At 31.7% G+C, this 15,125-nt stretch overlaps 1 protein-coding gene across 1 annotated transcript in view; it reads left to right on the top strand.

Annotated features, from left to right (window-relative positions):
* The window catches only part of LOC136987240 (histone-lysine N-methyltransferase SUV39H2-like), a 78,550-nt gene that overhangs the window by 16,568 nt on the left and 46,857 nt on the right, over nucleotides 1-15,125 (top strand). The window contains exons 2-5 of the mRNA XM_067284939.1: nucleotides 4,264-4,332; nucleotides 6,140-6,304; nucleotides 6,405-6,448; nucleotides 11,468-11,619. Of these exons, the coding sequence (XP_067141040.1) occupies nucleotides 4,264-4,332; nucleotides 6,140-6,304; nucleotides 6,405-6,448; nucleotides 11,468-11,619 (430 nt within the window). The remainder of the gene's footprint in view (nucleotides 1-4,263; nucleotides 4,333-6,139; nucleotides 6,305-6,404; nucleotides 6,449-11,467; nucleotides 11,620-15,125) is intronic.

The raw sequence follows: 15,125 nt of genomic DNA, 5'->3' as shown, positions 1-15,125 counted from the left end.
TATCAGTGAATTGTTGGAGTGTTTGAATTGCAGCTCTGCTGTCAGTGTTTACAATCATTGTGCCAGGTTGTTGGGTGGAAATGTCCCACCTCACTGCCATCTTAATGGTGTAAACATTTGGCTTGATAGATTGTGTAGTGGCCATCTAACTTGAAAATTGTTTGCGGTGGAAGTCCTCTCCCTCTGTTTCCACCAGGAAGAACGTTCCAACTCAGATGTCAACTTTTGAGCCGTTCTTGTATATGTTTAGTTCTGTTTTTTCATTGCCTTCAGCTATTTCAACAGCATATGTCATATTGTCTTGGCATCATTGTTATTGTGGGTTTCAACTCATAATCTGTTTCATTATATTATAGTTTTTTCCCCAATTTTGGTGGGAGACCTTTTCTGCAAAAATAGAACATGGCCCATTCCTTAAAGATGATGTCAATCACGGAGTGCCTGCTATGACTAATAATGCATCTGTTTATATATGGAATGTTTTTGTAATTCTCAGAAGTTTACTTATCAACTTCTTCTGTATGCTCATTTTTCAGCCGAGGAGAACCATGCTCCCACTGCATAAGTCGTCTTGGGGATAAAACCCCTTCATAGATTGTGGTGATAGCATTGGGGTTAAGGTCCCAAGTGGTTCTTGTTACCTTGGCCAATGCATTGAATATATTTGTTCAAGTTATCTTTAGCAATGTAGCATCTGGAAGCCATGTTAAGCGATGGTCCAACACTACACCCAAATAGGTGATTTTTTTTCTACTATAATGCCTTGACCCTCCATTTTGAGAATTGGTGTTCTTTTGAATGTTACAAGATTTGTGTCTTCGTATAACAAGATTATATTCAATGAAAGAATGGATTTGGAAGAAAAAACTGTATCCTGTGTACTGTGTCATGCTTGGTTGCATTCAATGTAGATAATAAGCAGCATTTTCATTTTGAAAATGCTAATTTTAATTGTTACAATAATGAAAAATTGGTTTACAAAAAATATACAGTAATTAAATTTTTTTATAATAAAATTACAGTTATGGCAAATATGACTACAATAAGAAATTTTTTAATAAAAAAATAAATGTTTTTGGCATTCGAGTCACTGAAATGTAAACAATCTTCCTTCCAGTTTATCATTTTATGTTCCAACGACATTAAAAACAGGAAGTTGACTTCATTGACATGAAAACATTTGTAACAAAAATAGTGATATAAGCATTTGCTTAATGTTTTTTTTGTTATTTTTATCAGATAATCTATGTATCAGTTTAATTCCTTTTTGTATTAATATATTACATTGTAATTTTCAGTTAGGTGTTGAAAAAAACGTCTTTCTTTTGAAGTGATTTAAAATTTCTATTTTCAATTTGTTGAACAATTTACTTAAAGAATTTTCTGTTCAATATAGCTACATAATAACAATATGAATATTTCATTCATATTATTGAATGAGCAAAGTTAAACAAATATTATAAACAAAACAAATATTAAAACAACTGCTCATTTAACATATTTAATTATTTACTGCAACAACAAAATTTTATGTTGATTTTTTTAGAACAAAAAGTAGTAGTTTTTTTACTATTAACTGCAGTATAATTACAGTAGTCATTTAAATCTTAATTTCTAAAATTAAATTATATATATATATATATATATACACGTGTGGTTTGGGAAGATAGCCCAAATGGATGGCTGGGGACACTCGAGAAGAGGAGATGTAAAGCTTGGAGTCAAAGATGAGAGAAGGATGTGGAGTGCAGGGACGAAGTTGGAGGGAGATGTCAAGTTTGGGCACAGAATCAGAGAATGTTGTGAAGGACTGCAATGAAGTTGTAGTTAGACTTAGTGAAAGTTTTAAGCAGAAAATAAAGTATTTTGTTGGAGTTCCGTTGTGTTGGTTATTAGAAAAACTTTCTGCGTACTACTATACTTCTTACTGTAAACTGGATGAATTATAATTCTTTCTTTCACAAAAAACCTTGACAATCTGCGTACATATACAGTATAGCATTTTGAATTTTTCGACATGTTTTCAAAAAATATTGCCAAAATTAATTTATTTGTAAACACACAAGCATTTTTAATTTTTATACAGCACAGAAGTCTCTGTAATCGGACATATATCAGACCAGCAGATATTGGATTACAGCTGATTGTCAGATTACTGGATTTTGTATGTATGTATTGTACAGCAAACAAAAAACCAGGGCTGTGGAGTCTGAGTTGTCAAACAATTTGCTAACTCTGACTCCTTTTTACTTCCCAACTTGTTATGTATATAAAATGGAAAAGTATTGAAATCATGCCAAATTTGACCCTCCTAGTTATTTTGCAAACCTACATGTTTGGAGACCTTCCGAACCCAAAAAAAAGTCAATTGAAAGGAAAAAATTTGTGTGCATGTGTGTGTTGGCATATAATTTGTTTAATTTATTTATTCTCTGTTCTGGGATATTAAACAATATCTCAGAATGGGTAAAGTTTAAGAAACAAAATTTGGTACTGTAGCTTGTGTATAAAGGGGCATTGATGCTATTACATTTTGGTTCTTAATTAAAGGTTGACAGGGCGGAGACATAGAAGGGGTCACGTGTCATATCTCTGGTGCAGTCAAACTTAATGAATATTTTACTCGTTCACAATTTTTAAAAAAATAAAACTCGTCTCTACCCTCAAAATTAAGCATTTTGTCATTTTATAATAGTACAGTAAAACCCGTTAAGATGTTCTTGCCTAAGATGTTAGAATGTGATTGGGGCATGATTTAGTTTAACCACTTGGAAGCTTAATTAATAACTCCTGTGTTAAACCATTTGAGTTCGATTTAAAAACCACAGAAGTTATTAGGCTTCAAACAGAGGGAACAAAATTGTCCTCCCCACACACAGTCTAACATCCATACATACAGGAAAAAAATTGAATCTTTTGCATATCTCAACATTTCAAGGTGTCCTGAGTCCAAAAATCTAAAAATTTGGGAGGGTCTTTTTTTTTTTTTTGATTGATCACTACACTTTTTCTCTGTTATATATAACAGCCAGAAAAGTAAAAATTATTGAATACATATTTATATATTGACTGTGTCCTTACTTAGAGGAGTCTTTTAGCTTTGGAACAAAAACGTTTCTACTTTCTATCTTTATTAGAACTCTATTTATTAAATCTTTTATTCTGAGGTCACGTGATGACATCAGAATTTCCAGGTCTGTTTTGGTAACAAGTCCGCCCCTGGTCGGAGTTGGAGTTGGACGGTAAGGCAAGGTTGGAGTCAGTAGATTTTTACATGACTCCACAGCCCTGCAAAAAACACACTTGGTTCGTGGGTTAGTTTATTGTATTAATCACACTCGTGACTGTTTTGCCTATTACATGTCAACAAACAACTAGCAACTGACAATGTACACACATACTGTAAATCAGTCTCTGTCGCATACATTGACAACTGGTAATACGAAAATTTCACGTGCATAACTCTGCAGAGTGGTGAGTGACAGACTATAGAGGCTCTACTGTATTTATATTTTTCATATTACTTTCCCAACTCTTATACATAACAGATGTCAGAAAAATGACCCCCCAAGATTTTCACAGTTTTGGACTCGACATCTTTAAATGTCGAGTAACTTTGGGTTTTTTCTGTTTATATGGATATTAGTTTGTGTGTGTGTGTGTATGAGGCATGATTTTGTTCACCCTCTTTGAAGTTTAATAACTTCCATGTTATTTGTCAAAAATTTCTGAAAATGTGCAGGGAGGATTGTGTATGGGGATTAATGTTATTAAATTTTGGTGGTTAAAGGTTGATGGAGTGGGGAAATAAAGGGAGGGTTGTGTGTCATATCTCAGATAGGGTCAGACTTAATGATGATTTTACTTGTTATTAGCATTTACAATTTTTTTATAAAACCCATCCCTACCTTCAAAATTAAGCTTTTTGTCATTTTATAATAATTAAAAATATGAAAGTTTTTTAATAGAACATTATAATAGAGGGTACCACACATGCAGTTTTAAATGTTGTGAATGTTAAGCAACTTGTTGCTGGATTTTTTGAACCCAAACATTGTGTAGATGTTTGGGTTTCATTTGTAAGCTATGCATGTGCCCTTCTGTCTAGCTATGTGTCTATAATAGTATCTATGTGACATTCATATTTCACTGCCACAAATTTATGGACATGATGAAAAACTAAGAATATAAAATACTAAATAAATTGGCAGAAATTATTTAATTTCATTTGCAGGGAAATAATTTGAATACTTTTTATTACAGATCATAATAATGAAATGATGGTAAATAGTGTCGAATGTAATGGGGAAAATCTGGATGTAATATTAGTAGGTAAATATATCAATGAATAATTATTGTACTTATATATTTCATACACTTTTATATTTTGATTAAGAAATATTTTTTGTATTATATGAGATATATTACTGTATTATATATAATTTTTGTTTAATAATAATATAATTTATCAAGTAAATTGTTTAATTTTGTAACCTCTCATTGTAAATATATTATAGGAAATATGTTTTAAATTTAAATGCAACTAACTACAAATCAAATGTTGCCATTAAACAAGATAAAAATCCATTATTGAAGCTTCTTTTATGGAAAAACTTCAAGTCCAACCACTTTCAAGGTTTTTTCCCCCCCTCTCATCTTCAAGAGTAAAATCTTTTAAAAAAGTAAACAAACATTTCAAACATGTTTTTAAATAATTTCAAAGGACAAAATTCAAAATGTTTTGTGCGAATTAATAGCTTGTTGAAGTTGTCTAGTCTTTATGGAACTCCGGTGTTTTTGAATTTGGTTTCTTAAATTATTTTTAAATGCTACAAGTTTATTTTTGTATTTTATTCCTGAAGATGATCAAAAGAATTGGCTTGTCTCTTTAGAAAAAGTTCCAATAAAATATATATATTTTTAATATTGTTTCATAGTAAAGTTAGATTTAAATTGTAAAACCAATTTGTTTTCTATATTATTATATTTTTTACCTTATATGATACATTTCACAATTTTTCCATACATACATACATTAGGGTGTCCCTTATTTTTCGAATATTTTTTTTTTCTAATGCATAGGGCCTAGTTTTGTTTATTTTACCCTTAAGTACTCCCACAATAAATTTCAGCTCATTTTGATCACTAGAACCCGTGCCGACTTGCATCAAATCATTTCCATACATATGGTGCTAGAGAAGTGGCACGTATTTGCTTTGTTTGCCATTCTAACACAATTTGTCGGGCTAGTAACACGTATAGTTTTTTTTTTCGAAGATGTCAGTGGAATTACGAAGCACTAAAAAAAAATATTTTCTTAGTCTGAGAGATAAACCACCAAATCACGGGTGCAAAATTACCATCAAATCTGCAAGTACTCGCAGTTTTGTTTTTTAACATTCATGAAGTTAAACTAACTGTGAGTGAAAGTGTAAATCTTGTAATACGTGAGTGTATCATATTTTGGGAAAAAGCTAGAATACCTACAAAATCTATACCTAACTGTCAAGAAATTGGTGAATCTTTATCACATATGGAGACTCTCCATACCTGATAAAGATCCACCAATTTCTTGACACAGTTAGGTATAGATTTTGTACAGAACCACCAAATCACAGGTAATTTTGCACCCGTGATTTGGTGGTTTATCTCTCTGACTAAGAAAATATGTTTTTTAGTGCTTTGTAATGCCACTGACATCTTCGAAAAAAAACTATACGTGTTAATAGCCTGACAAATTGTGTTAGAATGGCAAACAAAGCGAATATGTGCTACTTCTCTAGCACCATATGTATGGAAATGATTTGATGCAAGTCGGCACGGGTTCTAGTGATCAAAATGAGCTGAAATTTATTGTGGGAGTACTTAAGAGTAAAATAAACAAAACTAGGCCCTATGCGTTAGAAAAAAAAATATTCGAAAAATAAGGAACACCCTAACATACATACTATTATTTATTTAATATATTTCATGAATTTAGCAGTGTATTTCTATTTTGTGAAATGTATTGGATGACCGTTATTAAATTTTTCTGTTCACAGCTTTCTGGCATTTGATCTAACAATCGCAGTATCGCCAAATTTGGTAAATATTGTGATTCAGTATCTATTTATATAATCAATTATTTTTAATTTACTAGACGACGAACCTAAGCCAGATTTAACCGTTAAGTTTCAAGACTGTCAAATAAATTGTCTTCAAGATATAGAAACATTGAATAAAATATGTCAACAAATGAATCTAAAGTTTGTAAAACCAAATCATTTACATCATAGATACAACAGGATAAAACCACAACATCCAGGTAACTTTTTTATTCCATTTTTTAAAACAATATTGAAGAAATTAAAGTTAGAAAAATATGTTGTTATTACAATTTTATAAAATATCTCAAAAATTTTCAGACGAGTATGAAGTTGAAGAAATTGTCGATTATGTCAGAGATAAAGTATGCTATAAATATTTTATTACTTATAATTTTTTTCATATTACATTTCAAAATTATTATTTTTGGGTGTACTCAGCGCCGGATTAAGCCTCTAGCGCGTCCTAGACAAAATTTAAATTGGGGCCCCGTTTAAGTAAGTTGCTTCTAAACAAATCTTATATAATATCACATTAGCGTAGCTAGCATGGGTGACACCCGGTGCGGATATCGTGGTGTCACCCCAAGTCACACCGTAGTGTCACCCTTTTTAACTCTTTTATAAAACACTATTGAATTGCAATATCTTCGCACTCGAGCAACTTGAACGCTATATCGAATATGCGATGTCGCGACGTATAAGTGTAGATTTAGAAAATAAATCATAACCATCCATACATCAGTACTACGACGAGAGGCGGCCCTAGGAATATTTCTAGATGGTGCGAGAGATCTCGTAGTGCACATTACTTCTGACGCACGGGTGGCTGTTGATTTTTTTTTTTTTTTTTTTAGGTAATGGCGAGTCAAGCAAAGCTTAGTAGGAATTGTTAAATACAGCCTTTTCTGTCCTATTTCTTAAATCATTTTTAACTCCTTTTCAAACAGAGGAGTCTTCTGCACTGAAGTCGGGTCCCTCCGAATTACGGGCCCTAGACATTTGTCTACTTTGCCTATTCGATAATCCGGCCCTGGGTGTACTATAGATTGCACCCTATGGAATTTCGGGACTTTGAGTATATATTTGAACTCGGGACCGAGACGAGTTCAACGGTATCCTACTTTTGGGCTGGAGACAAAAAATAAGAAAGTCATCATACTTTTTAAGTCGTCATACTTTTTTAATGCTATCATGCAGACGACATCATAGTTGCTAGTACCGCCATCTTGTGGTAAAGTTTGCAAACCATGATGTTGGACTATGGTCATCTCCCAGAGGGATAGGTTAGGTTTGTTGGACAAGCCACAATAGCAGCTCATATTACTAGCCATCTGCGAGAGATAGTGAGCATGTCAGCGGCTGAGGAGTGCAAGGATGTGCAAAAAGGACTTAACTCCAACTGCAGACAATCAGTGTGCTCGTGGATCAACATCTGCCTCTGTTGAAGGTACATATAGCTGACTTGCTGGACACTCTGTTAAACATGTAATAGGCTTAGTGGAGAGAGTGACGCAACTCCCAATCATCGTGCGATCACCGGAAAAAAGTATGATAACTTTCTTATTTTTTGCCTCTGGTCAAAAAGTAGGGTATTGTTGAACTCATCTCAGTTCCCTGAGTTCAAATATATACTCAAAGTCCCAAAATTCCATAGGATGCAATCTATAGTATCTGCTTATTTTCATATATAGACTCTATATCTTTATTTGAAATTATTTAAAATAATTAAAAAAATTATTTCAATAAATTTAATTATTAATTTTTAATAATTTGTTTTTTTTTAATGAGAGAGTTGTTCTCATAAAAGTTATTTATTTATTTATATTATAATAAATTAGAAAATTCAATTACTAAAGTCAACCACTGCCTTATGTTATCGGGCTGTATAATGGCTATAATACTAGTAAATTACCAAACAATTTGACACTAGAGGGAGGTGTTAGGTGCCATCTCGTGCTATTGTTTTTTTTGTCTTATAAGATACATTTCACAATTTTCCCATATATACTATTATTTATTTAATATATTTCATGAATTAGCAGTGTACAATTATTAAATTTATTACAAGATGGCACCTAACGTCTCCCTCTTGTGTCAAATTGTTTGGTAATTTATTGGTATTATAGCTGTTATACAGCCCGATGGCATACGGCAGTGGTTGGCTTTAGTAATATAATGTATTGTGTTTTCGTACAGAAAATTCATTTGCAAATAAATCCGTTATATTTATTTATTTCATTACATTTTCAGAGAAAGTCTTGACAGACATTTGATTTCCATTTCCCTACAATAACATATCATAAAAACAAATAACACTCCATAAAACAAAAACAAACAAATTAAAAAAAAAGCAAAAAAATTGAAACTAGTAACAAATCTTTAAAAGATATATAGTGCTTTTTTACATTTCAATTTAAAATTGGAGAGGTCGAGATGTAAAAATTCATCAAAATTATTAAAATTTTGTGATATACAGTAAAAGAAAGATTGTTGGGATAGATTTAGACAATAAAAAGGAGTATATAAGCAATTACCTATAAACCAGCAATTAATTCTTTTTTTAACATTTTCTTGACATAGACATCACATTACAGCATGGCCAGTTGAGAACAAAGGTGTTCTGTGAGACCTTGTATGCTCCACTCTTCATCCATGCAAAATCATACGATCCTTTTAGTTACAAGATCTCCACTTTTAAAGCCCAGGTAAAAAGGGTTTACACCCATTGTTCAATGGCAAAAGATAGAAAAATGGAACTGGAGTACATTTCAAGCGTAGCCAGGCAGCATACCTTACACACCTTATTAATGCTCTGGTTGCATGCCAGGAATAACCAGTGAAAACATCACTATCGAGAAATGAGTCCTTTTTAACGGTCCTTACCAACATCTACAAAGAAATCCTGCTTTACGAGTAACAGGATTGCTTACAGGAGAGCTCCAACAGTTTTCTCTTGTATTAGAAACGATAAGGACTAATTGTGATTGGACCGGAATAGTATCCCAGGGGTCTATACTATTCCTATTTACGATCATGAATATATTGGTGCTACCACATGTGGTCTAAAAATGAGGATCAAGGAGCATAAATACACCATTCAGAAAGGTCTTTCCACTACCGCATTGGTTTCTTTCGTCGTTGATAACGATGTCCAGATTGACATTGACAATGCCCGATTACAGCAACAGTGCGAGGACCTGGCCAACCTGAAATATCTTGAACAACTGGAGATATTTAAAGTGTTTAAGAGGGAAACAGCGATTAATTTTTAAAGAAATGGACTCATTAGCAGGAGGCGTGCTTTGAAGTAAAACAGATCTTTGCCAAGTTTGTTTTTATATTTTATATAAACTTTGTATTTTTAAAACTGGAAGCCAGTTAGAAGACTAATTTTTTAAATGCGACATTGAGCATATACATATCTTCACAACGTGCAACCTTTTAAATTTTGGAATTTATGTTTTTTTACAAACATTCTAATACATCGAAACCCGACGATGATCATTAAACATGGATGAAAATGTTTGTTTAAAAGAGAATTAATTGCTGGTTTATATGTAATTGCTTAATTATAAAAAAACGAGTAAAAACGTAAGTAAATGAGCAAAGTTTTCTCAATAGAATTTGGAGTGAAAGCAAATCTTGATAAACAAAACCATTAAAATATTTGTAATAAGTCAACCGATCAAAATTTAATTAATATGCCTTTGTGTCTTTAACTTAATTTAAACTTATCTCGTCTACTAGTACTTTATCAATTAACAGGATTTATTTTACTGGATTTATGGATTTATTTCTGATCTGTAACACCTAATTGCTGCATCCATAAATCCAGTATAATAAGTCCTGTTAATTGATAAAGTACTAGTAGACGAGATAAGTTTAAACAATCAATCAAAATATTTAATTCTTTGAAAGAAAGATGGGAAGCCCAGACAAATTCTAGCTATATTATTCATTGGTGAAAGGCAAATTACACATTTTGTTAAATGTAAGATATATCTTATTAATAGCAGAAGTAACTTTGTGTGGGCACAGCCATTGACCAGTTTGTTAATCCCTAATCACTGCAAGATTGAAAATTAGCATAAAAAATGGTTTGCAATACTCATTTATCACCATAAAATTCCATGTCTGATAGCCAGGGATTTAACTAGTTTATCAATATGATTTTTGAAAGTAAGTTTGGTGTCAAAGACTATGCCTAAATTGCTAATAGAACTTACATAATTAATTGGATAAAAATCTATGTAAAAAAAGGATGGAAGATTACGAATCAAAGCATAACACACAATCACTGTTTTTTCTGTATTAATTTTAATGCAGAATTAAGATCAGTTAATGAACAATTATTGCAGAGTGAAGACTCTATGTAAATGAGGCAATGCAGTTGAACAATCCAACAAAATATGAATAAACAATTGACTCTGCTGAAGTAGAGACAAACTGTTGGAATTCAGAAATAAATAATAAGTCTGTAAAAAAATAATATGCAGAATTAGAATCAGTTAATGAACAATTGCACCATCTTAATTATCAAAGTTATATTTTATATTATTTAATAAATATAATAATTAAAAATTTTTAAAATTTTACTGTTAAAAAAAATAAACAGAAGTTTGTTAATCCAGTATCTATGGGCCAGAATTGTACCAGATTATTGAAAATGCCAGATTAGCATGCATTTTTTGTATTTTTGCAAAATTTGATAAGTTATATGCAATCTGAACATTGTAGACACTACATTTTGTAGTAGTGCGTGATATAATATGCTTTCAATTTATTTATACATGCTATAGTACCAACACAAACAAAATTTGGTTAGATTTACATATGGTATACAAAATGGCAGCTCGTCTCTAATTCCAGCAAAGAGAAGAAGGGAGAAAGTGGGGGGACACGTTCTAACCTAACCTAACCTATTCTAATAATTTGGTTGGTAATAATTATGGTAATTTATTAGAATAGGTTAGGTTAGAACGTGCATCCTCACTGTTTCCCTTCTTCTGTTTGCTGGAATTAGAGACGAGCTGCCATTTTGTATACCATAGGTAAATTTAACCCAAAATTCTGTAACAAAATGAGTCATTTTTCATGATTTACAATCCTTTTAATTCTAAAGGCAACATTTGAACATTTCACAACATTCATGGTTGCAACCCCTATGCTTCAATATTCTCTCAGGATTGTTAGCCTAATGTGCCCAAACAAATTCCAATTTGCAAATTACTAGCATGCCAGATTATTATTAGACAGTTCCTAATTATTAGCCACTGCTCAGAGGGTGTTAGATCATCAGACATTCTGGATTATCGGATACCAGATGAACAAACTTCTACTGTATAATTAATGATCCTAATAACAAATTAAATATATTTTAGTACAAAGAATGGTATTTAATCAAATGGAAAGGATGGGAAAGTGAATTTAACACTTGGGAGCCTTACAGTAATTTGACAGGGTGTCAAGAATTAATAGAAAAATTTCATCAATCAGGAAGAAAAGCAAATTTACAAAATCACACTAATATTGGGTAAGAAAAATGCTGTTGTTGAAAATATTTAAATAAATAAATATATATATTTAAGTACACATACACACTGCTATGTGCTTGTAAAATACATTATAATACTATATATATATATATAATACCTTGTTTCCCCGGAAATAAGACTGGGTCTTATATTAATTTTTGCTTGAAAAGATGCATTAGATCTTATTTTTAGAGGATGTCTTGTCCGAAGGTGCTCGTTGGGTTTTTACAAATACTTAATTATAATTTATATTATCATTTGTTTTAAGCATTAATGTCAATAATGATATTTATTTATATTTAATTATATATTAATATTATTCTATTATTATGTTATTATATAATTCAATACGTCCGTCATGTGTTACAATGGACATATTAAGTATGACCATCTAGCTGACGATCTTAACTGGAACTTATTTTAGGGATAGGGCTTATATTACAAGCATCCTGAAAAATCATGCTAGGGCTTATTTTTGAGGAAATACGGTAATATAATAAATATAATACAGTAAGACCCTGCTTAACGCTGTTTCAGTATTACACGGTAGTATTGGAATTCCCCGAGATCGCACGCAGTGTTGGGATCAAGGCGTAATATCAAATTTTAATGCTTATTATCTGTGGACATTCCGACAACTGATTGATAAAACAGATGGAGCAGATAAACAATCCATTAGAGATTTTTGGAAAAACTATAATATCATGGATGCTGTAGACAACATCAATCTTTCCTGGAATGAGGTGTCCGAGAAATGTTTGAAAGGAGTATGGAAGAATGCATGGTGGAGCTAAGCAAGGACAACAAAAGAGAGATCCACAAAAGAATCCATTGTTGATGTCAACGAAATTATCACGCTAGCTAATGAAACAGGGTTGGATAATATAAATGCGCAGGATATTGAAGAATTATTGCAAGTTACAACTGGAGAAAATTTTTCCAACGATAATCTTAACGAATTAGTAGAACAACAGGTGCATGAAGATGACGAAATTAGCATTTCTGAAGATGAGGAACAAAAGGAACTTTCAATAGATTTTCTAAAAGAAGTTTAGCCACTATAACGGAAATAATGGATCAGTTTATACAAAATGATTTCAATTTTGATAGAAGTTCAAAGGCAAGACAAAGTGTCGTGGATGCGATGTCTTGCATCGACAACTGCTTGCTGAACGAAACAGGAAAAGGCAAATGACGTTAGATGACTTCTTCACAAAGAAACAAAAGATGTCAAATGAGGAAGAACCTTCCTCATCACAAACATAACTTCTTTATTCGAACTTTTTTTTATTTTCATGAATATTTTATGAGTAAATTATGATATTAGCAATAAATAAGTCTATAATTAATCTAATAAAAAAGTATTTAACAATAAATGTTACAAAATAAAACAAAAAACTGATAAATTTTCTTATTCTCCGTTCTATTTCACGTATCCCCCTTATTTACATGTTAATATGACCCCATTTAACGCTGTTTCATTTAGCGCGCTGTCATCTAGGAACACATCCCCCGCATTAAGCAGGGTCTTACTGTATAAATAAATACAGTAGAGCATTGATTATCCAACCCCCGATCAACCGACTGCATTCTAATCGGGAAATTCAAATGTCCGCTAGTGATGTGGCACTACAATATTTGGCTATGACTTGGCTACTTTAATATTATTTTGTTAAATTTCTGCATGTTTTAGCTGGCAACACTGGCTCGGCCATTAAAGGGAGGCCAGTATTTAAACCAGGCTTAATTTTCTATTTTGTCTTTATTTTTGAATTTATTTTGTGCAAAATAAAGAAATAATTTTTAATGATACAATAGCGATGATCATTATTTTAAAAAAAATTTTGTTAGGCTTATCATCGATGAAAATTCAATGTGAAGTAGGTTAATAGCGATATACTAATATACTAATTACATGGAATATACTAATAATGTATTTTTTCATACTTTTTGGTTATCCATTTTTTCAGTTATCCGACCAACCCCAGTCCCCAATTGAGTCGGATAATCGATGCTCTACTGTAAATAATAAATTTTAAATAAACTTAAGAAGAACAGTACAATGGAACCTGCCATCACATGATGCAATGTTTATTTTTAGTTGTACATGGTTCGCAATGTATGTTTATAGAAAGTTTCTGATTAGTTTATTTGATCAATGGATGTTAATTATTTTATTTAACAGAAAATTAAAAAAAGTGCTTATGAAAATACTGTGTCAAAACCTCATTCAAGTTAACCAATTTGATTTAACACTTAAATCTCTATGCTAGATGATCAGGAAAAGAAAATGATTTTGAGTAAACACGACTTCAAGCTATCCTACTAAATTGCAGCCTATGATGCACTAATTAGAAGAGCACATACTCACTCTTCCACACAACAAACTCTGCATGCCGAACTGGGACATATTCAACGCATCGCCTCAGACCACGGGTACCCTAAAATTACCCGTAAATTAATACAAAAATTCCGCTCTCAGCAAACACTCCGAAGGCACCCCCATAACAAAGGTCAACAGGAGGAGGAAGAAGAAAAAATCCCGGTCACTTACAACCCTTATCTCCAACCTCTCTTTGCACAAATAGCCAAAAAACGCCGCATTCATATTACGTATAGACAGTGTCCAACTATTTTTAACATTTAATATGACGATTTTAGTCTCTGTAATCCAAATTCTTGGTAGACAAATCTCACAGCAATTTAAAACTTATTGGCAAATTAAATTTATTTTGTAAAGACTACATCAAATGCATTTCGGGCTGGTGTAATATCTTCCAGTCCCTCTTCAGTGCTAAAACAATAACAAAGAACGTAAAATGTTTAACTAAAACACGACATGGATGTATAGCTACACTATAACTATAAACTTTGGAGAAAAACTTACAATAATCGTTGGTGGTAGTTACAATGATATTTCCATATGTAAGGGTGGTAAACTTTGCACACATTTATAGGAATCCTAAAATTACAATTATCTTTTTTTGTACAAAACAATATAAGACTAATACAAGTAATATCTTAAACAATACTTATACTTACAAGTTTAAGAAACTTTTCACACACGTGTATAATAAACATACTAAAACCATCCAATTATTAAAACAATTTTTTGACAAACAATTGTATAGATAATTCTAAAGCACTACAAATTTTTGACATCATTAACATCAGTATACCACAATCAACACTTCACAACAGTAATCAAGTGATATCTATTTATTTTATATCTGCGCCATCTATTAGATTATACCCGCTATAGTTTATTTCTATTCCTTTCGACTGATTTATTAAATTATTATTATTTTGTTTTCTAATTTCTATATGTTCTTTAAATTTTCTTTTATATATGTCTTTTTCAATATGTAAAATTTTTACATTGTTTCTATTAATATTACAATTATTACTATTGATGTGGTTAAACCACGGAGAATTCTGATACTTAAGCCGAATGGCTGCTTCGTGTTCTTTAACTCTAGTTTCCAGCACATGCCCGGTTTCTCCT

This window comes from Centruroides vittatus, unplaced genomic scaffold (genome assembly GCF_030686945.1).
Source record: "Centruroides vittatus isolate TY-2023 unplaced genomic scaffold, ASM3068694v2 scaffold_149, whole genome shotgun sequence".
NCBI lineage: Eukaryota > Metazoa > Arthropoda > Arachnida > Scorpiones > Buthidae > Centruroides > Centruroides vittatus.
The sequence above is the reverse complement of the archived record's forward strand: the minus strand, read 5'-3'. Positions and strand labels throughout refer to the sequence as shown.